Source organism: Corylus avellana, chromosome 6 (genome assembly GCF_965113065.1).
Source record: "Corylus avellana chromosome 6, dhCorAvel1.hap1.2, whole genome shotgun sequence".
Classification (NCBI taxonomy): Eukaryota; Viridiplantae; Streptophyta; class Magnoliopsida; order Fagales; family Betulaceae; genus Corylus; species Corylus avellana.
Window position 1 is genome coordinate 1,832,183 of NC_142495.1, and position 26,722 is coordinate 1,858,904.

Consider the following 26,722-nt stretch of genomic DNA (forward strand, 5'->3'; position numbering starts at 1 on the left):
CTAAATATAACCAACATCAAAGGTCTGGATCCCCTAAAATTCTTAGGAGAATTCTAGTTTCTGAAATTTCAGATCTAAGCCATTAATTTTTATCCAAGAGTCATTATTTTGTCACGTGTTCCACTAGTAACAAAATAATAATAAATTTTTAATGATATTAATAATTATCATTATTTTATTATTTTATTAATAGTGAGACACGTGGTAGGATAATAGCTCTTAGATAAAAATAAATGACTTAGATCTGAAATTTCAGAAACTGAAATTTCCCTAAGAATTTCAAGGGATCTGAATCCCATCAAATGACATCTACAGTGTTCTCAATGCATTGGGAAACACTGTAAATGTCAAATGCATTATTAAATTGTAAAGAACTAATTCTCTCTCCTCTCTTTCACATATCCCAACAACTTTCTCTCCTCTCTCATCTTTTATTGGTTGCAATGATAAAAAAAAAAAAAAAAAATAGTATCAAATTCATATAGGAAAAAATAAGAGAATCTATTGTGAAGTGTTTTTTTATAAGGAATCAAAAAGTAGTTTTATTCTCAAAATTAAAGAAAAATTGTTAAGAATCTGCTGCTAGTGCTCTTTAGACTTAGGAACCACTTCTATTAGGACTTTAGAAAATGGATACGAAGTCAGAATAAGGTTTAGAAGATAAATATTAGAGGTTAATAAGTTTTTCATATTTTGTCTATATTATTTTATAAATTCAATAGATGAATTATTAAATTTGTAGAGTCCACCATTGACTTATGTAAAAGAATTGTGTTGCCCTACTTAAACATGTGGTGCTTTTTGACTCGAGGAGAGCTAGAGTGAAGATCACGTAAAATGGTCTATTTTCAGATTAATTCTGCGTCATGGAAATTGGAGCATTCCTTGAAAGACTTCCAAGTCTTCCACTCCCTAGCTGTTTCAACTATAATTATACAAAGACAAGGAAAAAAAAAAGTAAAAAGACCGACCACAGTATTCTCAATAAACAAACACCGTGTAGTTTGGATTTCAATAATTTTATGGGCCAACTGTTAAAAGTAAATAGTAAATAGACAGACAATCTAAAATTTAGTTAGACATATGGACATTATATTAACTCTATTATATTTACTATCAAAATTAATAACAATTTAAACAAAAATCAGTAAAAATCTCTATTGCGTCAGCTTGCCCTTCAATGAAAAAGTTTCCGTTGGACAAAATTGAAAATGCTCACCAAATTTCACCAAAGTCTATGCCTTATCCAGAAGTGGCAAGGTTGAGAGACAGGCGCAGCCTCAAAAAGCAGAAAAGGGCCTCAGATTCTCTACCACAGTACACTCTCGTAGGAATCTCCCAAAATTTACTCTCTTTTTACCGTTGAGTTCCTTTGCCGCCAAAACTGGCAACCGTCGTCAACCGTCTGATCCAGAACCTCTTAAATCTGTGGGGTCCCTCCATGTTATGGACCCCACGAATATGATTCCAAAAGGGCAAGAAAATGAGCACTCTTCATCCTATCACATATCCGACTTGTCATCCCACCGTCCGTTCGTGGCCCCAAGTCTTCTTAACTTTTGAGTCCACCCCTCCGTAGTCCACCTGAAGAAATTAGGCCAATCGTGCTTTGAGAACTTGATATTTCTCGAAAAATCATGATCTGGGTGACTCTTTCCAAGTCAGTCTTGTTCTCCTCTCCGCTTTGTTTTCCGTCTTCTGTGGTTTAGAACTTGTGGGTGTTCTTGTTAGTGTTGTTTCTTCATCTTGTATTGTGCTTTCGGACCTCTGGGTGTATTTTGTTTGTCTGAGAATTGGGAAGTTGGAGATGACGGGTTCAGGAATGAATTTGATTACCGCTGTTATTGGGTTTGGGATGAGTGCAACATTTATTATATTTGTCTGCACAAGAATAATCTGTGGGAGGCTCCGCAGGGCGGAATCACGGCCCATGTTCGAGATTGAATCAGGGATTGATCTTGAGCAGGTACGTACTGTTCAATTATCTCTTTGCTGGGTTTTCTTCATTTTTGGCTGGTAATTGGTAAGACTAACTGATTGGGTGTTTTGTCTCAATTTGTGAATCTATGCCGAGTGTTGTAGTGAGTTGTGCTAGCTTGAGATGTTTTAGCATATTGTTAGTTCTTGATTGTCCTTTAATTCACATTTACTTACTGTAGTAACTAGAATCAATATGCAATTTGGTTGCTTTAGGGTTGAAATATAAAGGTAATAACAAAATCTAGGGGAGATTTATGGGTCTCGTGAGTGAGTGTGTCTCTGTGTTTGAGTAATTGAGTGTGTGAGTGTGTTTCTATATATTATATATGAACTGTCATGATTACTTGTGAAGATAGCTTTCTCTAATATATATTAGCAGATTGTCTACACTGCATTGTCTATAAAAATTGTTAGAATATATGAACTGTCATGATTACTTGTGAGGATAGCTTTCTCTAATATCGGCAGATTGTTCTACACTTCGTCTATAAAAATTGTTAAAATATTAATTAAGTAATTAAATCAATGATTTCTTATTAGTTTAAGCTTTTGAAATAATTAATAGTTTAATATGGTAAGTTTTAAGTTCGAATCTTGATTTCATCTTTCACATCTTATTTCTATTAAACATTTTATGTCTTACTTATTAAGGAAGAATTTGAACCTATACGTGAGGGGAGTGTTAGAGTATTAATTAATGATTAAGTCAACTATTTTATATTAAGCTTTTGAGATTAGTAGTAGTTTAACAAAAATATCGACTGTGATTTTTTTTTTTTTATTCAACCTTAAGCCTAAATTTGCTTTCTTCCCACTTACAAAGTGGGTGGCTTTATAGGATCATCTTACAAGAAGGTTGCACCTGCCTTCCTACTTCTCTCATTTGTAATTGAGCTTACAGCAATGGTATTAAATTTTCACTATTTGCTGACAGCCAGAGCCTGGGGTTAGAGGCCTTGAACCAGTTCTGGTTGCTGCGATCCCTACCATGAAATTCAGCCATGAAGCTTTCAGTTCTATGGAAGATCCACAGTGAGTTCAGCCGCCAATAATTGGTCATTGAATAAAAAGTTCCTTTTATTTACCTTAAAATCCTATGTTAATTTAAGTGGTATGTCTCAAAGAGACTTTTTGTTTTAGTTCTCCTCGGATAGACATAAAAGGTTAGTTCTTTTGCTTCTGCAGGTGCTCAATATGTTTGGCAGAGTACCAAGAGAAAGAAGTACTACGAATAATGCCCAAATGCGGCCACAATTTTCATCTCTGTTGCATTGATGTGTGGCTCAGAAGACAGTCTACTTGCCCTGTCTGTCGTCTACCATTACAAGACTCTTTTGGAACAAAACATGAAAGACCACCTGTGTTTAGTATCACTCAATCTTTTGATGATTCTGAGGTCTCAATGGAACATTCCCATCTGTGGCTGCTACCTGGCCTTGAGCGTGCAATAGAGAATGTAAGTATCCAAGGGCATGTTGAGCCTGTTCTTGTGAACACCCCAGAGCCAACACTTTCTGGAGAAGCAGAAAGAAGACGATGATGAAAGCAACTCAAATTTATTGTGCTCCAGATTGTAATACATATCTCTGTAGAGTGGGTGAAAAGCTTTTAGGTTTTGAGGCATTTTATGATTGGAGATTTTTTATTCCTACATGTACAGAAATTTCCTATCCTCTGTTGCATGACTCAGACTCAATAACTTGGAATTGTTGTGAAAAAAAAAATCCTCAAAATTCTAAGAAGTATCAGATGAAGTTCAATCGATATTTGGCATTCTCATCCAAGCATCCATCTTTATATAAATTGAAGTTGTTAAGCATTCGGTATATTGTAGCTTTATACATATAGTGTCCAAAAATAGAAAGTGAAGCTTCCTTGGAAGATTGCATACATTATCTAAAGTTCTAGCTAAATTTTAGCTAAAATGCTTCAAATGCACTTCACTTCACATCATATTATTTATTTTTTTCTTTATACCATTTAACTATTATCTCTCTCTCTTTCAAACCCATTGTTGTGCTCATGTTGTAGAGCCAAGAAACGAGTGCTCGTTGCCACTACCAAAATCGTTGTGTAAAGTCAACAAATCTGTGCTTGTTACTGTACCACTTCTAAAAGCCGCCACCTCCTGCTCTTTCTTTAGCCCAGACCGCCATGCTCTCTCTCTCTCTACATCTCATTGCTCATCTAAAGCTTGTCACTAAAACCCTACCCATCCCCAACACTCGGATTGTCACGCTCTCTCTCTCTCTTTCTCTCTCACGAACCACACTCGTCGCCAAAAGTTCGATCGCCGCCCCACTCACTACCACAATTGCATCTTGAAACTCACAACATTGGGGAAGCCAAAGAGTGGAGGGAGGTGAAGCCACTTGGGTGAGAGAGTCGAGGAGAAGGACTGCTGGAGACTCGTCGAAGATTACGAGTCAATCATGAGACGAGCCGCAACGAAACTTGCGGTGCGAGGTGGCCTCTAGAAGCTAGAGAGAGAGAGAGAGAGAGAGCTAAATAAACAATCAACAATTTTATGTTTAGAGAAAGCTACATTACCAATCCTAATTTTGATTGATACTGTAACTCATTTTCATATTAGGCTAGGGATAGTTAATCCAATATAAAATAGTTTTGGGTGATTGTATTTCTAATTTTACGTAACAACCCATTTAAGACAAGCCAATATAAATGGGCTTAGTCATTCTGCATATTATGACATATGGTGACTCGATTGTGAAATGCATTTTGCCCAGTTTCAAATTCGTTGGTGCAAACCAATGGCCTCATAGCTTTGAGGAGGAGGCTTGAGGTTTGACCAATTGTTAGTGTGAAATTTGTCGGGATTTATGAAATTGATGGGATGAGATGAGACGTTCTCCTATCCATTGCAAAAAAAATAAAAAAAAATTGTGAAACTTTCTTCAAAATAATGATGATGTTGCCCGATCTGTTCCAAATCTCATGGAATTCCAAATCTCGAATTAGTGCGGTTTGAACCTTTTATTTATTTATTATTATTTTTTTTTTAATGCATGCGAAAGAAGAAAAATAAATATAAATAGAGCCTGTATCTGACAAGCTCTGCTTATATTATAAGAATTGCAAAGCGCTTAGAATGAGATTTGTTATTGATTTTCTTCCGTTCAATTCTTATAAATTTATGATTAAATTTATGGGGTTCACAGTATCAAAAATCATTTCTAACCGTTTCAATGATATGATTCATCTTTACTTGTAGTTAATTTCATGTTGGCCTTGATTTTTTTTTTTAACATGTTCACACAAGGGAAGAGAAATTCGAACTAGTGACCTTTACTTCAAGAAGCATAGTTCACACCCGATTGAACTACCCCTTAGAGACCATGTTTGCCTTGATTTAAGCATTGTTTATCTTTTAAATTGGAGGCGTATCGTATATAGTGGCTAAAATGGTAGTTAATACCCGTATAGCCCAATAATGGTATGGGAGTTAATTATCTATTACGTAGGACCGTGTAGGTAGGAAGAACAAAAGTTGCAGGACATTAACAAATAATTTAAAAATATAAAATAATTTTTTATTTTTATGTTATGAAAGAAATTTTTTATTTTTATAAAAGAAAAAAACACATAAATAAACATTAAGGGTCTGTTTAGGATTGCGATCTTAATAAGTGTGATTTTAAAAATGCTATTTTTAAAAATTACATTTTTAAAATCGTTGCTTTTTAAAATCGTAAAAGCACTTGGTAAAATATGTTAAAAAATATTTTTTTATTAAATATTTGTTATGCGAATTCATAATTTTGGTTTAAATTCGCACTTTTCAAATAAGCACCCCTTAATCTGCTTATTGAAATCGTAGATTTTTTTCTTATTTTAAATTAAGTATTTTTTAAATCGTAATACCAAATATCTTACGTTTTGCGATACCTTATAAAAACATAAATTATTCTTATGAAATCGCAATTTCAAACACACCTTTGAGTCTGCATTAGATAATAGTCATAAAAATGAAGTACTCATACTACGTATTAGTTATTACACCAACCCTCTGCTTGGAAAAAAAGAAAAAAGAAAAAAGAAAAAAAACATATCTCTATCATACACGTGTTGCACTTGCATCTAATATAGTCCTACCCAGTACCCAGCGCCAGTGGTAACACCGTAAAAGCGTTTTGGAGCGGAAAGAGATAATGGTGGCACACGTAGGAGTCGTGTCTCTCGGCTCTTGCTTGCCTTCTCTCCCTCGTCTTCATCGGCCCTGCTCCCCCAAGCACACACCATTTGCCAGTACGTACAAATATCACTAAGAAAGTGATGATTTTTAAAATGTGTATGAGCTGAGTTTAGTTGTCTCTCACTAATTTGAGGCGAAATGGAGTCGATATATGAGCTTTTTGGCACCCCACATCGGTTTTTTTGGGTGTGCATATACATGGGATTTTGCTACCTCTACCTTCTTGTTGTTTTGGTTGTTGATTACCCATAATTGATTTTGATGAATTTCTTGAGCTTTTTAGCTGTCTATTTATAGTGTGAGATTAAATTATATTGCTTTTCCTAAAAAGAATTATGATTTGAACCTTAATGGAGCAAATTCATGGAATGAAAAGATTACCCCCAATATATAGAATTTCCCTAAGAGCTTCTTTGATGCCTGTTTGTCTTGCGGTGGAGACAATATATTTGGTTTCTGGATATTTACCAATTGATGATACGATGTTCTCGATTTTTTTTTTTGGTGGGTTTGTAATTTTTTAATGTTCTTATGGTTTTGAGCTGTGATGGAGCAACTTTGGGGTTATAAGAGATTTCCCATCAGTGATTTGATGTTCCTAAGAATTGCTGTTGCAGTTGATATGTGCCAATTGTGTGCAGGAATGGAGGCAATCATAAACTTTAGTTGGTCTTGGGTCATTTATTCAATGACTTATTTATACGATGATTTAGATATGAATTCTATGGAGCTTTTGTCTAATTGAACTGTAATAGGGATGATTTATTGAGGTTTGGAGATTAAGAAAGCTTAAACTCGTTAAAATGAAAAACTGTTAAGCTGTGTTCTTGTGCCATAAAATTCCGTTTGAGGGAACCTATGTTTTAATTATGCTGGTCAAATTAATCAGTATCAGTTGCTTGGCAGTGGCCACGACGAGTGAAGATCCGGTTCGTGAGTGGATTCTCTCAGAAGGAAAGGCAACACAGATAACAAAAACCAGTTCTGTAGGCGGTGGTTGCATCAATCTTGCTACTCGTTATGATACTGATGCAGGTTCTTTCTTTGTAAAAACAAACAGGTAGAGTGGTATGCCAAATTTGATATTCATATGATTCAATCCTATATTTAGCCATCTACTGATGCAAATCTGCTTCTGATTTTAACACATGAATATACAATTTAAATCCTTTTAAAATCCACGTCAAAGTAACACATACATTATGATTTTGAAACACTGGATCAGGAGTATTGGTCCATCAATGTTTGAGGCAGAGGCTCTTGGTTTAGGTGCCATGTATGAAACCAGAGCAATCCGTGTGCCTAAGCCATTTAAGGTATGCAAGTTTGATTCTGTAAATATTTAAGTAACATTGTTTATCTTCGACATAAGTTCCCTATTTGGTAGTAAAGCTTAAGTAAGCCTGTTGTCAAGCATTGTAGGTTGGACCCCTACCAACGGGTGGTTCATACATCATCATGGAATTCATTCAATTTGGTAATTCCCGTGGCAATCAGGTGAAGCTGCAGAGTTATATGAATATGATGTCGGTGATAACAACTTGTGTTTGAATTTTAACCATTTGTTGGTCCTCAGTCTGTTCTAGGGAGGAAACTTGCTGAAATGCATAAAGCTGGAAAATCAGAGAAAGGCTTTGGCTTTGAAGTAAATAACACCATTGGCAGGTAAAGTATTCTGGGTTGTTGAACTTATCGTCCTCATACATGTGCGTGCACACACACACACACTCACAGCACACATGCACATGCTCATGCCCGCACATAGAGAAATACTGATTGAGTTCTAACAGGGTCATCTATATTTACCTTGTAGTACACCACAGATAAACACTTGGTCATTAGATTGGATTCAGTTTTATGGGGAGCATAGATTGGGTTACCAGTTGAAGTTGGCCCTAGACCAGTATGGTGATAGCACCATTTATGAAAAAGGTTAGATTGCGTTTGAAATAATGTTTCTTTCCATCAGATTACTATGATTCTACATCGTAGCTTGTTATACACTTGTACATACCTCGATTAAAGATGATCTTCTCTATCAATTCAACTCGAATAAATGTATAGCAAGCATATGAGGTGGCTTACTTCCTATTATGGTTGTGCGATTATATTTTGGAACCTTTTTCCTGTTTGAAAGTGATGATCCCATGGAATGGTTACATGCTTATGTCTTTCGCTTTACTATTGCATTTAAAAGTGCAAGCCAACTGCAAGATAGTTTTAGGATTCTAAAGTTACCCTTTTTATATCAACTGTCTCCTCAAAGATTAACCAAGCACAAGCGTCAGTTGTGAGAATTCTGGGATCTAGAAAACTTATAAAGGTAACTTCCATGGGAAAATTAAATATCTTATTTGAGTAAATACTGTCCAAATGTATATTTGATATATGATATCTGACTACAATATTATGTGAAGCTTACAATGCGACTCAAAATATGTAATAGTATTTTACCAATCAGAACATAATATTCATTTGTTAAAAAATATTTATGAATATGATTGATACACGTGATGTTTGATTATCATATGTAACAGGACAAAGACTGGTGAAGAGTATGGTACCTCTCTTTGAAAATGTGGCGATAGAGCCATGCTTGCTACATGGAGACCTGTGGAGTGGAAATATTAGCTCTGACAACAATGGCGAGCCTGTTATACTTGACCCAGCATGTTACTGTAAGTCCAAGTTAGTTGAAATATTGTGCCAGGACATATCAGCTGTGTTGCTTTTAACCATTGAAAATTGACGTTGATACTACTAGTAGTTATGTGAAGCTGGATCCTTTATAATTTTTTGGTTGCTGAGGTTATCTTCTGATCAAATTACTTAATGATTGGGAATCTGAGGATGGACACATCCTGGCTGGGTTCACTAGATGAAGAAATCAAAGAGTACAATTTGGCATGCCTTTCATAGTTCAAAACTGCGCAGATAAAAAAGATGCAAACAAAGTTTCTTCAGGACTTTCTCTCTTTTAATGATAAGACACAGAAAAAGTTACTAACATTGTTTAGTCAAACTTTTAAGATACCCAAGGATGTTAAAGGAGGCTTCTTTATTTTAATGAGATGAGGGTGATTTGGACACGGGGATGCAGCTTCATATTTGTACTGGCAATTGTCTTCAAAAAGACTTGGAGTTGGGCAGTGGAGGGCATGTTCATAAATAAAGGTTGTGTTTCGGATAGCAGTGTAGTTTGGATAAGAAATTGGCATTTGTTTAATGTCAGTTGTTTAGGCTAGAAGACTTCTATTTTTCTCTGAAATCCATTGCTCTCATATATGCTCATCTATGCATGCCGTAGTGCTTGTGTTTGTGTGATGTTTATAAAACAACCAAAATAAAACCACCTAGTTGCAATAGGTATGATGATAATTTTTGCATTTGAGTTTGACTATACTTAATTGATTTTCTTGTTCTTTTTTCTCCTACTAGCTATGTGGTTTCTTTTGTATACTTTTTGTATACCTAAGGGTGCTTTATGCTTTTAATGATATCTTCATATTATCTTGATTATTTATATTAAAAAAAAAGAAAAAGAGATTGCTTAATACTTTTACTGTTATATAATGTGTGTCATACCACATGAATAGTGTTGTAGAAATTTGATAATTTAAAGCACCAAGTGCAATGACACTGTTAATTAACTTTTCTTATAGATGGACATAGTGAGGCAGAATTTGGAATGTCGTGGTGCGCCGGCTTTGGGGGAGCATTCTATAATGCCTATTTTGAGGTATTATCATCTTCTAATAGATAATCAAAAGAATTTCAGTAGCCTTGATAGGCGTTTGATTCAAACCTAGAGTTTTTTTTTCCCGGGTTGAATCATAGATTACCAAACACAACTAGATTGTATTCTTATCAAGTTTTCTGGAGAAAAACTAAGACTAACCCAACCTCAAGCTGATCTATGCTTGTATCTTGAAGTTATCATTCTATCTAAACCTTCTCTATATTTCTTTGTAAGCTTTAGCTTCTCATTGTCTGCATTGATATTATTTAAAAAAAGTTATCTTTTGTTAATAGCTTGCCTGCTCTCATTGTCTGCATTGATATTATTTAAAAAAGGTTATCTTTTGTTAATAGCTTGCCTGCTTTCTCCAGGTGATACCTAAACAGCCAGGCTTTGAGAAGAGGAGAGATCTTTATATGTTGTATCATTATTTGAATCATTACAACCTCTTTGGTTCCGGCTACCGTTCATCTTCCATGTCTATAATAGATGACTATTTAAGGATGTTAAATGCGTAGCATTGCATCTAAAATGATCATGATGTTCATACACAACAGGGTTAATTTCGTTTGTATATTTTGCTGCTTTCTGGGGCTCTGTAAATTTTTCATTGGCTGTTCTGTTGAGTTACAGAAGCAATCTTTTCATCGTTAAATTACATGGTAATATAGAGCAATCAAATCATTACTGTTTTCATATGTATTTGAAGTTCTAGATTGAGAAAGTGATATTCTTTTAGGAGATTTGCTTCCTATTCAATTTCTTCTTATGGAATGAATCATTATTTATTTCGATAAAAAAGGACAAATTTAATTATTTTAATTAATATTTTAATACTCTCTTCATGTGTAAGATCAAACAATACTTGAATTAGAAAATTTGTTTTGTTTTTGTCTTTTTACATTTTGAGGGAACAAAAATACTCTTCCAATATAACTAACTGGATATTATTTTGTTCAAATGAAGTAGAGAACTGAATATTATTTCGTTCAAATGAAATCGAGAGGATGTTAATTTATTGTTAATTAATTGAATGGTAAATGTCTATTTAAAAAGAAAAAACCTAAGAATTGCTTTTGAAGTAGCAAGAAAACTTAAGGACTTGATTTTTCCCTAAATTAAAATATAAAATTATGTGAAAAACAAAAAGAAGTAAGAAAACAAAAATGCTTCAAAATCAAAAGGCCCCCCCTAGACCATTCACATCCGAGGGAGCCCAACACACAACTAACTAGTCCACAGACACCTGCACTTCCAAGACCACTTTCTGAACTCAGAATCTCCAACTCCTGTACCCCAACACACACGAGGTTCTGAAGAGAGGACATTTCTATCGGAGGAAACAAAAACAAAAACAAAAACAAAAAAGGAAAGCTTTAGACAGAGAAGGGAAGAGGAAGGAAAAAAAAAACAGAAAAAAAAAAGCATGGAGGGCATGGCCGAGACAACGCCATTGGCAGAGCAGCTGGTACTCTCACTAGAGCAAGCGACCCACATGGCCAAACAGCTCCACACCACCAATGATCCAACCCACCTCCTCCAAATCTACACCTCCCTCCACCAAGCCCACCACCACCTCTCCACGTTCCTCTCCAAAACCCAGTTTCCTCCTCCGCCTCCCGCCGCAGAAAACTCCCTCTCCTCCGCCACCGGTGCCATCGCCGGCGACGAAAACGACACCGATCCGATGCAAATCATGGACGGTGATGATGCGGTGGAAGAAGCTGAGGAGAATTCGAAGGGCATAGTTGAGAGCGTTGAGGAGAAGATGAGGAACTGCTTTATCAAGAATAAGCGGCCCAAGCGGCGGCTATCGCCTTCGGCTTTGGCAGTGGCGGAGGAGAGGAGGCTGAATGATGATGGGGATGGGTGGGGAGTGAAGGGGTTTGATCCTCATGCGACGAGGTTGAGGGCTTTGGACCTTGTCTACCAGTTTCATGGCTGAGGGAGCAGAGCAAGTCGAAGAAACAGAGCAAAACAGAGTGGTTCTCAGTTGCCTTTGTGATGACAGCTCAGATAATATATTTTGTTCTTTTTTTCTTTTCTTTTTTTTTCCTCCACTTTGATTTATTATGCGGCAGGACGTAGATTTTGATGGAATAAAAATGGAGAGGAAAAAGATTGGGAGATCTTTTTTTTTGGGGTTATGGTAATTATGGTTAAGGGTAGATTGTACAAGATCAGGAACATGTTGAATGAGCAGGAAATTGTTCAGCCTAGGGAAACCTAATGTTGGGATTTAGTCAGTAAATCATTCTGGCTTTCTTTTTCCAGGCCATTGTGCTTGGAATCTGAACGAGCAAGAAGATAATTTTCATTATTTGCTTGATTGACCTTAGCGACGAGATATTTTACGCCGAAATAAACTAACCTAAATGAAAGAACTAATAAACCCTTAAAAGGAAAAGAAGGTGATTTTCTCGTAAAAGCATCACAATTCACAACACTGGTATTCTTCAAACTTTCTGAATCAAATATTCATCCTTATTTACAATAGAGTAGTCTTAGATGTGTCATTCGGGTCATCCGATAAAATTATAACCATACAGAGTAGTCTTGGATGTAATACAGTAAAATACTTGATAGGATTATCATATAATGCAAGACCTATGGTGCACTCCATGATCATATTCATTGCATGAACTTGATTTTTGCGCCCAAAAATGGGGTCTCCACTATAGATATGCTGCTATGGCCATAAAAAAATTCCAGTCAAAGGAAACGTGCCCACAGCTCACTTCCATCTCTGATTCACCTTCGGCCATGGATGTTCACCTTCAGACTGGTCTTACTTTTGTCATTTTTAACTATTTGAATCATATCTGGAGCAATTCCAACAACATGGTAGATCAGGATCTTTGCGTGTGCGCCTGGTGGGTGTTTGCCTTTAGGTTCCCGTTCATGGAAACCATAAGCACTATACTTTCACAATCAAGTTATGCAGATTCACAAAATCATCTAAGGTAAGCTCTTCTGGTCTAGACTGAAAAATCCATCAAATTTATTAATAACATTAGCGGAGTTATCGCCAAATGAACAAGTTTTTGCAAGAAAGATGAATATAGTATTGAACTGTTAACTACTCTAATTACCAATACTTACGGTAATTGGAAGACCAACACTTCCCAAAGCTTTTTCGATTTCAAGGGATGTGCATATGTGCTGAAGTGATCTCCGTAACATCTTACGTTTCCCGTTGAATGCAGAATTGACCTATATCCCAAAAACAACAAAGGCACGTTACCAGAAAGGGTAAATGAACATTAAAAATTAAATGGGAGTGTCTCGATGATATAGCTCGCAACAAAATCATCATCATATAGATGGGCTTGGTTCATGTTGTAGAGTTATGGAATGGGGTTAGGTAAGTCCTACGTTCAAATCTTTCTAGTAATAAGCAACAGCATCAATCAATAAATAAACAAAATAAACATTTGGGAAAACTTCAACTGTAAATTTATCTTCAAATAATTTTCTGCTGCATGTCAGCCATATGTAAGATAATAAATTGCACAATGGAAATTGAAACAACCATTGAGAAGAAGCTCTTTGTGGAAGAAACTCGGGGATACTCCGCCGGTTGCTTCAGCTTAAACGTAACAACAGCAGCATCAACCTACAGAAACATAAGAAAGGATCAGGTTAATCTCCAATCATTCAAAAAAGTGATGCAAAAAGTTGTCTCAACAGACGTGCATTGTATATAAGATGAGATGTAGGAATGGGTGTTGGTGATAATCATCACCAAGTATCCTTCCAAACAACAGCTATGGGTGTTAGCAACTACGACAGTTACAGAGAAGAAAAGAAAAAAGCTACCAAACAGGTTAATGCGTGACCCTACAGGTTTGAATTGAGTGATTCTCTTTCTCGTACCAAAAACTAAGGATCGGTCAAGTTTTACTTTTTATAGAGATGGTAACAAGCATAATGAGCTATGTTACACATAGATGTCTGCTCCATAGGGAAGGAAAAGTTTTAACACACAAAACATTTGAGTTGACAGGCTTTGACCAGTATTCTGACAATGATTCATCTGGCCACCAACTGATGGATTTATTTGAAAGCACAACCTCAGGAGAAAGCATACAAGCGGCGTGGCCCAGCTACTTCTAGTCATGAAACCGAGTAATGTCATGCTCACTGTGCAAAAGAATTGCTATGTTGTCACCATTTTATGGTGTTTAGTCTTCTCCTGTATCATATATTATGAATGTACAAAATATTCTAGCTCTGGTGAACCTCTCCAAGGTAGGGTTCTTTAGACCCACCTCTGCAGAGTGAACCCCGGTCTCATACACCACACCCTCGGAAATTTCCCTATACAGAACTGGTTAAGTCACTAGCTTTCCACCCGGGGGTGTGGCCCCAAGGAATTGTTTGCACCCATAAGGTGTTGAACCTTGGACCTTGAAGGGAGCAATACCTCAAGACCAAGGCCTTCACCACTTAGACCAACTACTTGGGGCTTCTAGCTCAGTTAAAATCTGCAGGATCCTGAGTTAGCTCATGATAGGACATGGAGAGACAGCCAGTTGTGATTGACGAGGACTTGGCAAAAGTTTCTATTTCGATTGTTACGCACATTAAAAAAAATAAATAAAAAAAAATAAAAAATTGCAGGTGTCGGAAATCATATATATATATATATATATATATATATATATATATATATATAATTACTTACATTGGGCTGAGGGAAAAAATTTGTCCTTGGGACCTTAAACTTGTATTCAGGATCTGACAAGGAAATTAATAAACAGAAAGCCTCTGTCATCAAGAAGTATAAACAATACTCACCAAAAAAAAAAAAAAAAGTATAAACAAAATTGTGCACAATCTTCTCGATAATAGATAGAGCCATGACTCTACAGCACCAAATTTTGATTGCATATTTCAATTACCTTGTTTTGGCTCCTTTAATTATATTAATTATCGTTGCCCAGAAGAAACAGAGATAAGACATAACAGTTATCTAGGTCATGGGTTCAAGACCCACTAGGTGCAGTGATAACTTATCCACATCACATGTTTTAGATTCTAAGTTGCTATACCATATAGCTACATATAAATTTATTAAAATCAGGAATAACTCATTAATGCATGCATGCTAAACAGATATATTTTAATTGCTTTCAATTTACTTATGAAAAAAATGTTAAACAGATGATAGTATTGCAGGACACCTGAGTAGAAATTGACAAAGACATTGATGGGCCAGTACTCTGATGTTCGCAAGGATGATTCCACCATGCGCACTGCTGTCTCCTCCTGAAAATAGTTGTTTAGTGTAGTGACAGTAACTAGACAGGTCTGTAAATAAATATAATTATGATCTAAATTTTATCTTTTTAGATCAAATATCTGAGAGGTACAACACCAACGTGGATGGTAGAGGTTAAGGAAAAAAAAAGGTATGCTAACCTGGAGTAAGAGAGAAACTTCCGAGAAAATGTCACCCATTGGAAGGAGTAGTTTGACTACTTCTGTGCTAATATTGAAGGGTATATTGGAGACTACCTGTAAATGAGAAATTTATCTAGATTATTCTATATATTGGAGAATTACATGTGAACAAGAAACACGTATTTATGCTGTCTTTAGTGTTGAACTAGTATGGAGTTTAAAATTAAAATATACATACACCATCAGAACTGAAGCGCACACACAAACAACAATACATGCATTATATCATCTCAGGCACATGTTCAGGTATGTCTGAGACACGTTTCTGAAAAAGTGCAATGGATTTAACAGTCCACGCTACAAAGACTTGTCCTAAATCCCTTCTCGCATGGTATTAACTTATTTCTTTGAATGAATAACAAGTTAACAAAACATCAAATTCAAGATGATGGAGCAATAAAAATCAGGCACACAAATAATGTACATGAAGTAGGGTTCTCACTTTTGCACGTCTTGATTTTGACTGGTCCAATGACTTTATACTTCCCAGCAATGACAACATATGGGAGCGAATGTGACATTTGACGAAGTCCTCTTCTAAAACCTACACTTTTCACCTAAAGAAGTCAATATCATCCAGAATGTATTATTGACAATGAGAACCTAAAAGCACCCATATAGATGCTAACAGTTATAACTGTCAGGCACTTCAATGTATATATGGAAAACTAACATACAGAATGATATAAGAAGTTCAGAGCAACTAACCATATATCACAGCCAGTTTTGCATAGTATTCAAGCAACTTGCAAATTTACTATGCATCTACTACAATATATGTATCACCAAAAACGTAATGTACCTTAAACCTGTCTTTGCCTGCAAATCTTTCACTCACAAGAGTGGCCATATGTGGATCCTAAAAAGTCAAGACAAATGTATTAAATAAGTCTCTGATATCGAAACAGAAGATAAAACATTTCTTATTGCTCCTCCGTTTCAAAATAATTAATAATCTTTTCTTTTCTGGTTGTCTCAAAATATATGATATTTTCTAAAAATGAAAATTCATGTTTCTTTGATTTCCTATAATGCCCTCATTTAAAAAAAGAAATGACAAAAATTCGTGCCACATCTAATTCAAGCAAAAAATATTTTAGGAAGATTACCATATATTTTTATATTTTCATTAATAGTAATCACGTTATTTCAAAACACATAGTCTAGCATTTGGGTATTTATTGCAACAAATTGCACTCACGCTCATTGCTTGCTTGCTTCCCAGACTTCAGATAATGCCAAATTGCATCATATACAAGTCAAGGAAGCTTGTGCAAGCAAGCATAAATTTTATCACCGGAGCTAAAAAGTAGGCTTTATGTTCTAAGCAACTAACCTTTTCAATGGCAAGAACAATGGCACCGGCATTGATGAGAACATTAGTCAAAGAACCCGTCCCAGGCCCAATTTCTAGCACAACATCGCCTTCTTCTACACTGGCTACACTGGCGAGCTGCTCATTGATCTCATTATTCAGCATATAATGCTGCAAGCACAGCCGTTCATTTCATTGGTACATTTTATCGAACAGCTGGTGAACACCAAACAACTACCTTCCCGGACACCATAATTGCAAAAGCAATTACTAAGACTACAGCTACTGTCATTTATATTGACATTTTCTCAGGAACCAAACAGAAGAGAAAGCAAAGAGACCTGGCCGAGGGATTTTCTTGGGGTGCGACCTTTGGAGTTGAGAGCTCTGAGAGTGGCGTGGTAACCGTCTGGGCTTGGGCTTGGGCTTCTCTTCGCGCAGGCTGTGTATAGCGGAATGGGGCTAATTCTTCTTCGTGCGCCGGCGGTGCTATTGTGCGCCGGGAGTGAAGCTTTGAGGGTTCGTCTCGGAGGTATTGGCGATAGAGATTGGAGGGGAAGAGATCCGGTGGTCATTGTCGTCAGTCTCCTCGTGAAACTTTGAGAAAGTGCTTTGGCCAATGTTGTGCAACAACGCTATCTTTGATTATTGCTTTTATTTTTTAAAAAACCGTTGGAATATTTGAGCGCTAGTCCCAATAATAATAATAATAATAATATAAAATATTTACCTTACCATTTTTCAAATGTTAAATTTTTTTTTGAAAAAATTCCAGTCTTATTGAAAAATGATTACGAACATAACGCTCTTATATCACAGAGTAAAAAGCTATGAAAAATCATAGCCGAAGTTACGAGATTACAAATCATTGATGCTTACATAAAAATCAAACATTCAAAACTTATCTATGACATCAATATCCGCTAACTTATGACTATTTTTCAGTTGTAACGCCATATTTGTTCAAAACATACTCAAGTCAATGCATAGATAGCTCATCTTCTTCGCTCTGAAAATAGATCACATCCACAACCTAGAGGTCTGGACAATCCTTATTCAAATAAAAATACCAAAAAAAAAAAAAAAAAAAAAAGCCAGCCCCAACAGAAAACAGCTATAAAAGCACATATCTGCTCCTAAGAATACTAGATCTACTCCTCATCGCCAAAACAGTAGGGAAACTACATCATTTTCCTCGTAAATTGCTCACGAAGCAGATTTAAAGAAAAAACTATTATTCAAAACAAGCAACACAACCAGCAAATACTGGAGTGGAGGAGATGATGAGCACTGGCCACCATTGGCACGTGGTGGAGCAGATAGAGGAGAAGGGAGGCGCAACACCTTGGAGGGCGGGCAGTAGTGGCTGGAGTTGCTGATTTCTAGTCGAAAAACACTTGCAAAAACATAGAAAACCAAGAAAAAACGCGCAAAAGGAAAGGGGGATTAGGAGGGGGGAGAAGATGAGGGCGCAGGTTTTTTGCTCTGAGTTTTTCAAATGTTAAATTGAAATGTCTTTATAAGTTCTAATTTTGAAAAAACATCTTTTGTTATTTTATGGAATTAGCTTCTACATCGACAAATATTATCATTTCTTTACTTTTATAATTGGGCAGCTCCGATTAAAATATTGAACGGTCATGATTTGTCAAAACAATAACTATGACGAAAAAGAAAAGATACTGAATTTAATTATTGTTCGAACACTTACAGATATATTTATTTGTTTACATTTCTTAATACAAACTATAATGATCGAAGTGTTTACAATAATCAAGGAACAAATATCTTTGACCTCAGTTGCATTGAGGCTTAATATTCTCTTGCTGAAGTCATGTCATGGAAGCTGCAAACCAAGCGAAAAATACGTGATTACAAAAGAAAAATAAACAAATAGTATTGACAACTGATATTGAAATGTTAGAGAGAATGTAAACATACTAACGACTTCTTCATTTTTGGGCTAATCCAGTTGAACCGTTGGTATATGAGCAATCTTGGGATGATCTTCCTCTTTGCATTTCCTAACTAATTCATCACAATCTTCGATCGTCAATTCTCTTAGTGCAGTGAGACGATCCATCCCCTCTGGAAGAGATGACAATTTGGTGCAATAAAAAATTTCAAGTGTGCGAAGTGATTTCAAACTTGGTAGCCACTCTGGTAAGGCCATCAAGTTATGACAATCACTAATACTTATGATCTCTAAAGTGCTAGCAGATCCTTTGAGCCATTGTGGCAAAACCTCCAACTTCGGTAAACTTAAAATCTTCAATTTTCGAAGGCTCAACTTGAGATTCCGATTGTCTTCTCCTCCTGTCAAACTAAGCTCTTTACAATTCTCAATTATCAAGGTCTCTAAGGCGGTTAGGTGCTTGATATCATGTGTCAAAGAGGTCAACCAACTACAACCTACGATAACCAATGTACGAAGGTTGGTAAGGCACCCATCCATCCCTTGAAACAAAATTTCTAGTCTCCAACAGTAATGTAAACGCAAAAACCGAAGAGAATTCAAGTGCCATGCACCATTCTCAAACAAGCATGTATAAGTTGTTGTTGTTGCCGTCAAATACCTAAGGCTGATCATCTTCTTTATATCTTCAGGCAACCGCTCAAGTTTCGGACATCCATGAAGTAGTAAAGTTTGCAACTTATACAGCTTGCAAATGGAATTAGGAAGTTCCTTGATTCTGCCATTCCAACTTAGGTTCAGGTATCTCAAATGCTTCAAAGTACAAATAAATCTTGACAACACCTCAAAAGAAGAAAAACTTAAATCAAGCACTCGTAAGTACTTGAATCTCAAGATGCATGCTTCAACTAAGGTCGATACTTCGTTGGTTTGGAACAAAGTGGTTCGCACACCACTGCTCAACGTGTAAAAGTAGTTTGGAATTTGTAGACCATTGTGAGAAAATAACAAATGACGAACTGTTCCAGCAATGTTTTGGGTATGAAAGTCAACTGCTGAACACTCTTCCTCTGCAACCTTGAGTGCAAGATCATGGACAAGATCGTGCATTTTAAACCCATACCTATAGTACCAGAGTTCATTCTGAACATCTTGGAAGAAAGATCTAGACCACAACTCCTTGATATACATGTCACCGACATCTTCCAACTCTAGATTTTGACTATTAGGTGTTTTATTAATGAGTCCATGCGCCATCCAAAATTGAATCAATAAATCACTATTGAATAAAAAATCCTTTGGGAAAAGAGAACAAAAGGCAAAGCATTGCTTCAAATAAGATGGCATTTGATCATAACTTAGTTTTAATGCAGGTAAAATATCACCCTCCTTTTGTTCTAATTTCCATATCTCACTATCTCTCACAGATTCCCACTCCCGTACATCAACCTTGGAGAAAAGTAGGCTGCCTAAAGTTCTTATTGCCAATGGAACTCCTTGACATTTTTTCACAATTTCTTCTCCAATTTCTAAGAGGTTTGGATATTGTTTGTCTTCCCCTTCCTTAAATGCCCATTCCACAAATAAAGACAAACAATCGGTATGGGATAAACGTTCTAAAGTGTATGTGAGACCAGTTCCCATAATGGAGACAACCAAGTGACTACGCGTTGTCACAACAATTCTACTTCCCTCTAAACCACCACTTAACAACCCTTTCAACTCAATCCATTTACTCCGATCCTCGTTCCAAACATCATCCAAAACAAGTAGAAACCTCTTATCCCTTAAACACTCTCTTAAACGAGTTTGACACGTATCTACACCCCAATTCTCATCAATTGCATCAATTGCACATTTAAGGATTTCTTTAATTAATCTAGCAACATTAAAATCCTCAGACACACAAACCCACATCCTCAAGTCGAAATGGTCAGCTACATGTTTATCATTGTATACCAACTTAGCAATTGTCGTCTTTCCCAAACCTCCTAATCCAACTATACAAATGAGATTGACATTTCTGTCAGCATTTGGCTGCATCAAAAGATCTATTATATTTTTTCTATCATCATCCCTACCGATAACATCTGAAGGAAGAACAAATGAGTGGGTTATTTCCCTCCTCCTGTGCATGACATGGTTATCTTCAAGCCGTGCTATGAGATTAAATTGATCCTTATTAGCTGCAATCTTACTTAATTTCTCTTTAATGCCCATGATTTTGTGACCCAATTTAGAGCGGAATGCAAGGGCGCTACAGCCTGAAAAGCAACCACGTACCTCTCTATTAGGGCGCCCATATGTTCTGAGCACTTGCTTCCTTAGAACTTCGCACTCAACTTCATCAAGCACATCCTCGGCAGCATAAAAAATATCTTTAAGCTGCCTTAGCCAGATGCTCAGCGCCTGATTGGTAGCTTGTTTCTCTTCAGCATTCAAGAGCACGGCTTTAATGGTTGTCATGGTGCCCTCAAGCTCTATCAGCTCGCTTTTGATGTCCAATACCAAGATGAACTCTCGGTAAGCAAGGGATCCTAGCTTCTCCAAGATCTTAGTTGCGACGCCAGAGGCAAGTTCAGCCATGTCGTTGACTTGGTAGATGTCACAGGACACCGAAGATCCAGCCGTAAATTAAGGTGTCACAAATTGCAAAGAAAAATAAAGGGAGGAACCGATGGGTTGGAGGGTGGAATTCAAAGGGATTTGGGGTTATCTGGGTGAGAAGACGATTGTATCGGTGTTTCTGTCGTGTTATTCGAAATCTACGAAGAGCAGCTGGAGGTAGATGAAGAGATGAATCTCATCTCTCTCATAAATATCGTAGAGCAGCTGGAGGTAGGTGAAGAGATGATTCAGATGAATCTCTCTCTCTCTCTCTCTCATAAATATTATAAATAAATAGAAAATGTCATAAATGGCAGGAAAACATGGCTGACTTTTGTGGCAAAAGGGCTCCTATTTTTTCTCTTCTTTTCATTTTAGAAAGAGTCATTATACAAAATTACACTCTTATTGTAATAGGTTAACGTCAGATTCATATCTTATATATTTGGGGAAAATGCAGTTTACCCCCCTGAAGTTTCAGGGGTTTTTTAATTTTAACTCCAAAGTTTAAAAATTGGCAATCTACCCCCCTGAAGTTTCAAAAATTGGCAATTTAAACCTTCCGTTTAATTTTTCCGTCTAAATGGACGGAAATCTGTGAAATTACATCACTACCCTCAGTCTTTTTAAAAAAAATTTCCGTCCAATTTAACGGAAAAATTAAACGGAAGGTTTAAATTGCCAATTTTTGAAACTTCAGGGGGGTAGATTGCCAATTTTTGAACTTTGAGGTTAAAATTGAAAAACTCCTGAAACTTCAGGGGGGGTAAACTGCATTTTCCCCTATATATTTTAATCCCAATACTATAGATTTAATACTTGTCATCACAGCTTGAATAGACAAAAGATATCCTCCAATCAATCTTTCATTGTAATGCAAGTAACAAAATAGCAATCAACTAAGTACATCAACATCAAATACACTTAATTCCTCAAAACTGAAACCTTTAAACTCAACTTGAAAAACAAATGTTGAAGTTGTGATGTCGGTGTTCTTGTACATGGCCCTTTCACACCCTTGTCGCTTTAAACGTTGAAAGAAATGGCTTGTAAGTGCAAGGAGAAAATCCACTTTACCCCCTGAAGTTTAAGAAGTTTTTCAATTTGAATCCTAAAGTTTAAAAATTGGCAATGTACTCTCTCAATGTTTCAAAAATTTTCAATTTAAACCTTCCGTTACTAATTTCCGTTAAATTTGACGAAATTTTTTTTAAAAAAACTTGAGAGTAATTATGTAATTTTAAAGATTTCCGTCCAATTTGACAGAAATTAGTAACAGAATGTTTAAATTGAAAATTTTTGAAATATTAAGGAAATACATTGTCAATTTTTAAATTTTGGGGTTCAAATTGAAAAACTGTTGAAACTTTAGGAGATATAAGTGAATTTTTCCCTTTTAAGTGTAAAAGAATTATTAAGATGACAAGACAAAAAAGACCCTACAGTCTACACAAAGGTCAATGTAGAGCAGCACTCATATACCTGGATGCAAAACTTGATTACCAGAGATCAACAAATTCCTCGTCATGGAAGTGGAACAGACTAGTAGGGTCTTTTGCAGTATCAAACCATTCATCTATTTCTCCTCTTTCAACCCCAAAAATATCATGTTCTTCTGGCTCCGGTGGCGGTGGAGGAAGTAGTTGTGGCTGCAGAAATTGTTGTTGCAAGGAATCACTCAGCAATGTTGGGCAATATGTTGCATTTCCAAAGCCAATACTATCCACACTGAAGGGATCTGTGTCCCCTCTGAGGATTTCTTCACCATTAGAATTTCCTGTCTGGCCAAATCCTGCCAAGTCATTGCTAGTGATCCAAATTCCAACATGGCCAGAATTGGGATAAGTAGAATCTAGCTGATTCCTTGGTTCCATCAGTTGCCCATACAAAGGATTTGATATATCACTACAGCTTGACTCTAGTTGATATGATGTCACTGGGGATTGATGATTTGAAAATTGAAGAAATCCATGTAAATTGAATGGTGCTTGCTGATTTGATGCCATACTTGATCCAGTGGTATCTCTAGTCATGGTCTTTTGGATTGCATCTTGTTCCCGCTTCAAGGAGAGACGATATTTCTGCAACAGTAACATTTATGATAAGTTATTTTGGGTCAGTACTCACACCACTGTGCCATAAGCAGATACCGACATGTAAGGAAAAATTGAAGTATAGATTAGAAGACTTCTTGTATCCTCTAAAACAAAAACTAGAGTTCAGGAAACTGCAGAGTCACGAGGAAAAATATGAATTCCTCATCAAGTTAGGACTTTTGATGTACTAAAATGATTGAGCTGCAGATAAGTTTGCATTTGCCAAAAGAGAATTTTTTTTTTCCCCCTCTTTTTTTTTTTCTCTGCATGGCAAATTGGGATTCGAGTATTACTGTTTATTGCCACATTGGAATCCAAGCTTGCATCAAAGGGTTCTTGTCCTATCACTTCAAAAGCAAAATTTTCATAATATTTTGACTTTCAGAGTACAAACCTGTAAATGGCTTGAAATATTTTCCTTTTTTAGTCCCTGGACATTCATATGCTGAAGTATCTTCTTTGGATGAGCTCCTAATCAAGACCAAAATCAACTTCTATAATTATTAAGAGTAGGAACAGAACCAAGTAGGGTAAATTTCCATCAACACTAAAATCAAGAACTGCTTACCGTCAATGCCTAATACTCTGATAGCTTCCAGGAATCTGTTATGTAGATCATTTGTCCAAATTAGCTTTGGCTTCTTTATGACAGTTGAATCGTCATTGTCTTCCTCCTCATCTTTCTCAATTGCTTCCGGCACTTTTCTTTTGGCCTTTCGGTGACTCTGCTGCATTTTGTTCTCAAATGATTGAATCTCTATATCAGATGTTTCCCCCTGAAGACTGCTTACTCCATCAGTGGCTGCTGTTTCCTCTCTACTCTTCATTGATGCAAACTGCCATAGGTTTCTTACATTGTTCAAGGTAACTGGTTTCACAAGATAGAACATAGCACCCTTGAACAGGCTGCCTAACATAGCATTCTCATTATCATCAGCCGACATAACTGCAATAGGAATAAAAGACCATTGCTGTCAGAGAAAGAAGAAAGTGCCCCATTGAGAACACTTTAAAGTAAAATAGGAAATTAGATCAAAAGCTGGATCAGGAGTGATACATACGAACAACTGGTAATTTGGACATTTCTCCCATTCTCTCTAGGAACTCGTATTTATCCATGTCAGGCAAATGAGCCTCTGCCAGAACAAGGTGAAGGTCATCTTCTTTCTCCCGTACAATCGACAACGCGACAGTGGCTCGTTTTGCAATTAAAACTGGTGATGAAACGATGAGGAAAATTTAGAAAATCATTCTAAATGAGATGCAAGTTCCAGATGCTACTAAAGTCTGATATGCTTCTTGGGTTGCAAAGTAAGACAGAGGAAAGGACAATAAAGTCTATAAACATATTATTTCTGAAGGATGTTATACATACTTGTGTTGGAATTATGGAGGGATATGATGTTTTCCTAGAATGTAATGTAACATCTCAGTGTTCATCACAATAACATGAAGGAAGCAATGAATAGAATACCATCATCATTTCCGGCACATTTTTCTTTGATCAGTAATATAGGTTGTAAATTTTGGAAGAGAGAGAGAGAGAGAGAGAGAGTCATGGTGCATCCAAAAATTAATGTTATAAAATGAAATACATCTACTTATGAAAAATAAAAGAAACAATTATGATCAAGGTTGCAGAAAAATAATGAAACATCCCAAAAACATATAAAATAATGACAAAAGAAAGAATTAATTGTGTCTTCCTATAATAATCTCTACTGATTACCTTTATAACCGAATTTATAGAGCATTTTCGATATGATTGCAAGACATGAAGAATCGCCATCCACAACCAAAACGGTGACAGCTTCGGGCAATGGACTGGCATTTATCATAGACTCAATTGAGATGGCCTTCTCACAGTTCATGCTGTTGAAGCTATAAGGCAAGGTGAAACTCCGAGATAGGGAAGATATCTTTGGTTTGAGTACACATAATGTTTAGACCACAGAGAGAGAGAGAAAGAGAGAGAGATGCTTGTACTTAAATACATACTATTCTAACTTACCAACGGGAAGTTTCTTTTGCACTTTGTTTGTTTTTGCAATTTGGTTAACAATGGCAGAAAACTTTCCTATTGCTATTGGCCAGCAGTAGCAATTAAAACCTAGAAACGTTGATTTGAGCACCTATAGTTTTTCAACTCTTTTGAAGATTGTGGAGACCTTCCAAAAATCAATGTCCTCTAAGGTAGGATGAATATTTAGCATGTCATTTATTCTAATGTAAGCTGCTACATATAACGAGGGAATCAAGTTCTTAATTAGCTTCCATGTTAAGAAGATTGTAAAATTTTGCTCATATAACATATATTTGAATACCTTAATAAAGATTCCTTAATTACTTTAAAAGATTTGTTTCATTTAATTTTAAAATGGCAAAACCTTAATTTGTTCAACAGTAGTAATCAACAACAGTTGGGTATGATAAAGATGGGATGGATGAATCAAAAGAGCTACATTTCATGATCTTGCATGCACCTCCATTCTGAAATTTAGAAGGAAAATTCTGCTTCCAATGTGATTAACAATTTATTTTAAATATTTCTGTTATACAATAACTGGGGAAATTTTTCTCCTGAGTAATTAAATTTTTATTTCAATATTTGAATTACAGAAATACCAACTTACATCTCCTTTACTAATTAATCCTGAAATTAGGAAGAAAAAAAAAACTAGCAGAAAAAATTAACACATACTGACAGATGTACTTGCCAAAAGAGAAGACAGATGCTGTGATTAATGATATTCCTTAAACTAAAGATAGAATTTATAGAATGTCACCTGAAAAGTCCTTGCTCAGTGCCAAGTCTTGACAAGGCACGCCACCTTTCATGCATAGAATCAAGCAGTTAAAGTGTCTTCGAGCATCACAATATAGCTGGCTTTGCTTGGTGTGGAGGTGCAGTGGCATCAATACCGAATGCAGAATCAAATATTGTCCACCATCGCAAATCAACTCAATATATCATATGTATAGTAAAATTTCATCTGTAAAACCATGTTTGATTTGAAATCAGAAGCTGAAGGTTGAGTCCAAGGTAGCATTTGATTGTAATTGTTTTGGATTCAGTTGGGCAGTTCTTGACCCGAGGCCCTATTTTGATCACACAATTGTCCTTTGGGGTGGCAATTCCAATTAATTATTAAAAAAAAATGTTTAACAAGGACTGATCCAAGAGTTAAGTGGCATTGCTACGTCAGCATATGCGATAAAGATTTTACTGGAGATATAAAAGTGTGATTTTTACTATTACTCTGCTAAGAGCATTAACAGCAGCTCCCTTATAAGTAATTTTATTCTCAAAATTTAAGGAAAATGTCAAAAAAGTAAAAAAAAAAAATACTCACAGTAGAGTCTCTAAATTTACCGCAAACATGAGAATCGC

The 26,722-nt window shown here is 36.1% G+C and overlaps 5 protein-coding genes and 1 pseudogene across 6 annotated transcripts; 3 read left to right on the forward strand and 3 right to left on the reverse strand.

Moving 5' to 3' along the window:
* The first annotated feature begins 1,538 nt into the window (after nucleotides 1-1,538).
* Nucleotides 1,539-3,714, forward strand: LOC132188220 (RING-H2 finger protein ATL80). Its single transcript, XM_059602629.2, has 3 exons — nucleotides 1,539-1,966; nucleotides 2,915-3,012; nucleotides 3,166-3,714. The coding sequence occupies exons 1-3, from the start codon at nucleotides 1,808-1,810 to the stop codon at nucleotides 3,518-3,520; spliced, it is 612 nt and encodes a 203-aa protein (XP_059458612.2). The 5' UTR covers nucleotides 1,539-1,807; the 3' UTR covers nucleotides 3,521-3,714.
* A 2,412-nt stretch (nucleotides 3,715-6,126) lies between these two features.
* LOC132186980 (Protein kinase superfamily protein) lies at nucleotides 6,127-10,633 on the forward strand. Its single transcript, XM_059601112.2, has 9 exons — nucleotides 6,127-6,246; nucleotides 7,100-7,253; nucleotides 7,419-7,509; nucleotides 7,616-7,690; nucleotides 7,770-7,858; nucleotides 8,007-8,125; nucleotides 8,731-8,871; nucleotides 9,856-9,932; nucleotides 10,304-10,633. The coding sequence occupies exons 1-9, from the start codon at nucleotides 6,150-6,152 to the stop codon at nucleotides 10,448-10,450; spliced, it is 990 nt and encodes a 329-aa protein (XP_059457095.2). The 5' UTR covers nucleotides 6,127-6,149; the 3' UTR covers nucleotides 10,451-10,633.
* Nucleotides 10,634-11,066: 433 nt separating this feature from the next.
* On the forward strand, nucleotides 11,067-12,163 carry LOC132188392 (AP2-like ethylene-responsive transcription factor SNZ). Its single transcript, XM_059602829.2, has one exon. The coding sequence runs from the start codon at nucleotides 11,359-11,361 to the stop codon at nucleotides 11,875-11,877; it is 519 nt and encodes a 172-aa protein (XP_059458812.2). The 5' UTR covers nucleotides 11,067-11,358; the 3' UTR covers nucleotides 11,878-12,163.
* Nucleotides 12,164-12,357: 194 nt separating this feature from the next.
* On the reverse strand, nucleotides 12,358-17,330 carry PFC1 (Ribosomal RNA adenine dimethylase family protein). The gene is made up of 10 exons (XM_059600698.2): nucleotides 17,055-17,330; nucleotides 16,735-16,884; nucleotides 16,201-16,257; nucleotides 15,841-15,942; nucleotides 15,357-15,452; nucleotides 15,119-15,203; nucleotides 14,620-14,672; nucleotides 13,465-13,548; nucleotides 13,035-13,145; nucleotides 12,358-12,915 (listed from the first exon to the last, which is right to left on the reverse strand). Exons 1-10 carry the CDS (start codon nucleotides 17,286-17,288, stop codon nucleotides 12,850-12,852), a joined length of 1,038 nt encoding a protein of 345 aa, XP_059456681.2. The 5' UTR covers nucleotides 17,289-17,330; the 3' UTR covers nucleotides 12,358-12,849.
* A 1,331-nt stretch (nucleotides 17,331-18,661) lies between these two features.
* LOC132186687 (putative disease resistance protein RGA1) lies at nucleotides 18,662-21,483 on the reverse strand. Its single transcript, XM_088517376.1, has one exon. The coding sequence runs from the start codon at nucleotides 21,212-21,214 to the stop codon at nucleotides 18,677-18,679; it is 2,538 nt and encodes an 845-aa protein (XP_088373502.1). The 5' UTR covers nucleotides 21,215-21,483; the 3' UTR covers nucleotides 18,662-18,676.
* A 1,209-nt stretch (nucleotides 21,484-22,692) lies between these two features.
* Nucleotides 22,693-26,381, reverse strand: LOC132186688 (two-component response regulator ARR14-like; annotated as a pseudogene). The gene is made up of 6 exons (XR_015912635.1): nucleotides 26,118-26,381; nucleotides 25,061-25,212; nucleotides 24,393-24,545; nucleotides 23,900-24,277; nucleotides 23,726-23,802; nucleotides 22,693-23,316 (listed from the first exon to the last, which is right to left on the reverse strand). The product of XR_015912635.1 is annotated as a two-component response regulator ARR14-like (transcript).
* Nucleotides 26,382-26,722: the final 341 nt, after the last annotated feature.

What these genes read in the sequence shown, in the direction of transcription:
- LOC132186687 (XM_088517376.1), bottom strand. Translation starts at nt 21,214, where the DNA reads ATGGCTGAACTTGCCTCTGGCGTCGCAACTAAGATCTTGGAGAAGCTA.
- PFC1 (XM_059600698.2), bottom strand. Translation starts at nt 17,288, where the DNA reads ATGACCACCGGATCTCTTCCCCTCCAATCTCTATCGCCAATACCTCCG. An exon ending in CAAAATCAAGACGTGCAAAA is followed by an intron (nt 15,453 to 15,840) that starts GTGAGAACCCTA and finishes TCTCATTTACAG; the next exon opens with GTAGTCTCCAATATACCCTT. An exon ending in GTGTTGGTCTTCCAATTACC is followed by an intron (nt 12,916 to 13,034) that starts GTAAGTATTGGT and finishes TGGATTTTTCAG; the next exon opens with TCTAGACCAGAAGAGCTTAC.
- LOC132186980 (XM_059601112.2), top strand. Translation starts at nt 6,150, where the DNA reads ATGGTGGCACACGTAGGAGTCGTGTCTCTCGGCTCTTGCTTGCCTTCT. An exon ending in TTCTTTGTAAAAACAAACAG is followed by an intron (nt 7,254 to 7,418) that starts GTAGAGTGGTAT and finishes ACACTGGATCAG; the next exon opens with GAGTATTGGTCCATCAATGT. An exon ending in GTAATTCCCGTGGCAATCAG is followed by an intron (nt 7,691 to 7,769) that starts GTGAAGCTGCAG and finishes GTTGGTCCTCAG; the next exon opens with TCTGTTCTAGGGAGGAAACT.
- LOC132188220 (XM_059602629.2), top strand. Translation starts at nt 1,808, where the DNA reads ATGACGGGTTCAGGAATGAATTTGATTACCGCTGTTATTGGGTTTGGG. An exon ending in CAGGGATTGATCTTGAGCAG is followed by an intron (nt 1,967 to 2,914) that starts GTACGTACTGTT and finishes ATTTGCTGACAG; the next exon opens with CCAGAGCCTGGGGTTAGAGG. An exon ending in AGTTCTATGGAAGATCCACA is followed by an intron (nt 3,013 to 3,165) that starts GTGAGTTCAGCC and finishes TTGCTTCTGCAG; the next exon opens with GTGCTCAATATGTTTGGCAG.
- LOC132188392 (XM_059602829.2), top strand. Translation starts at nt 11,359, where the DNA reads ATGGAGGGCATGGCCGAGACAACGCCATTGGCAGAGCAGCTGGTACTC.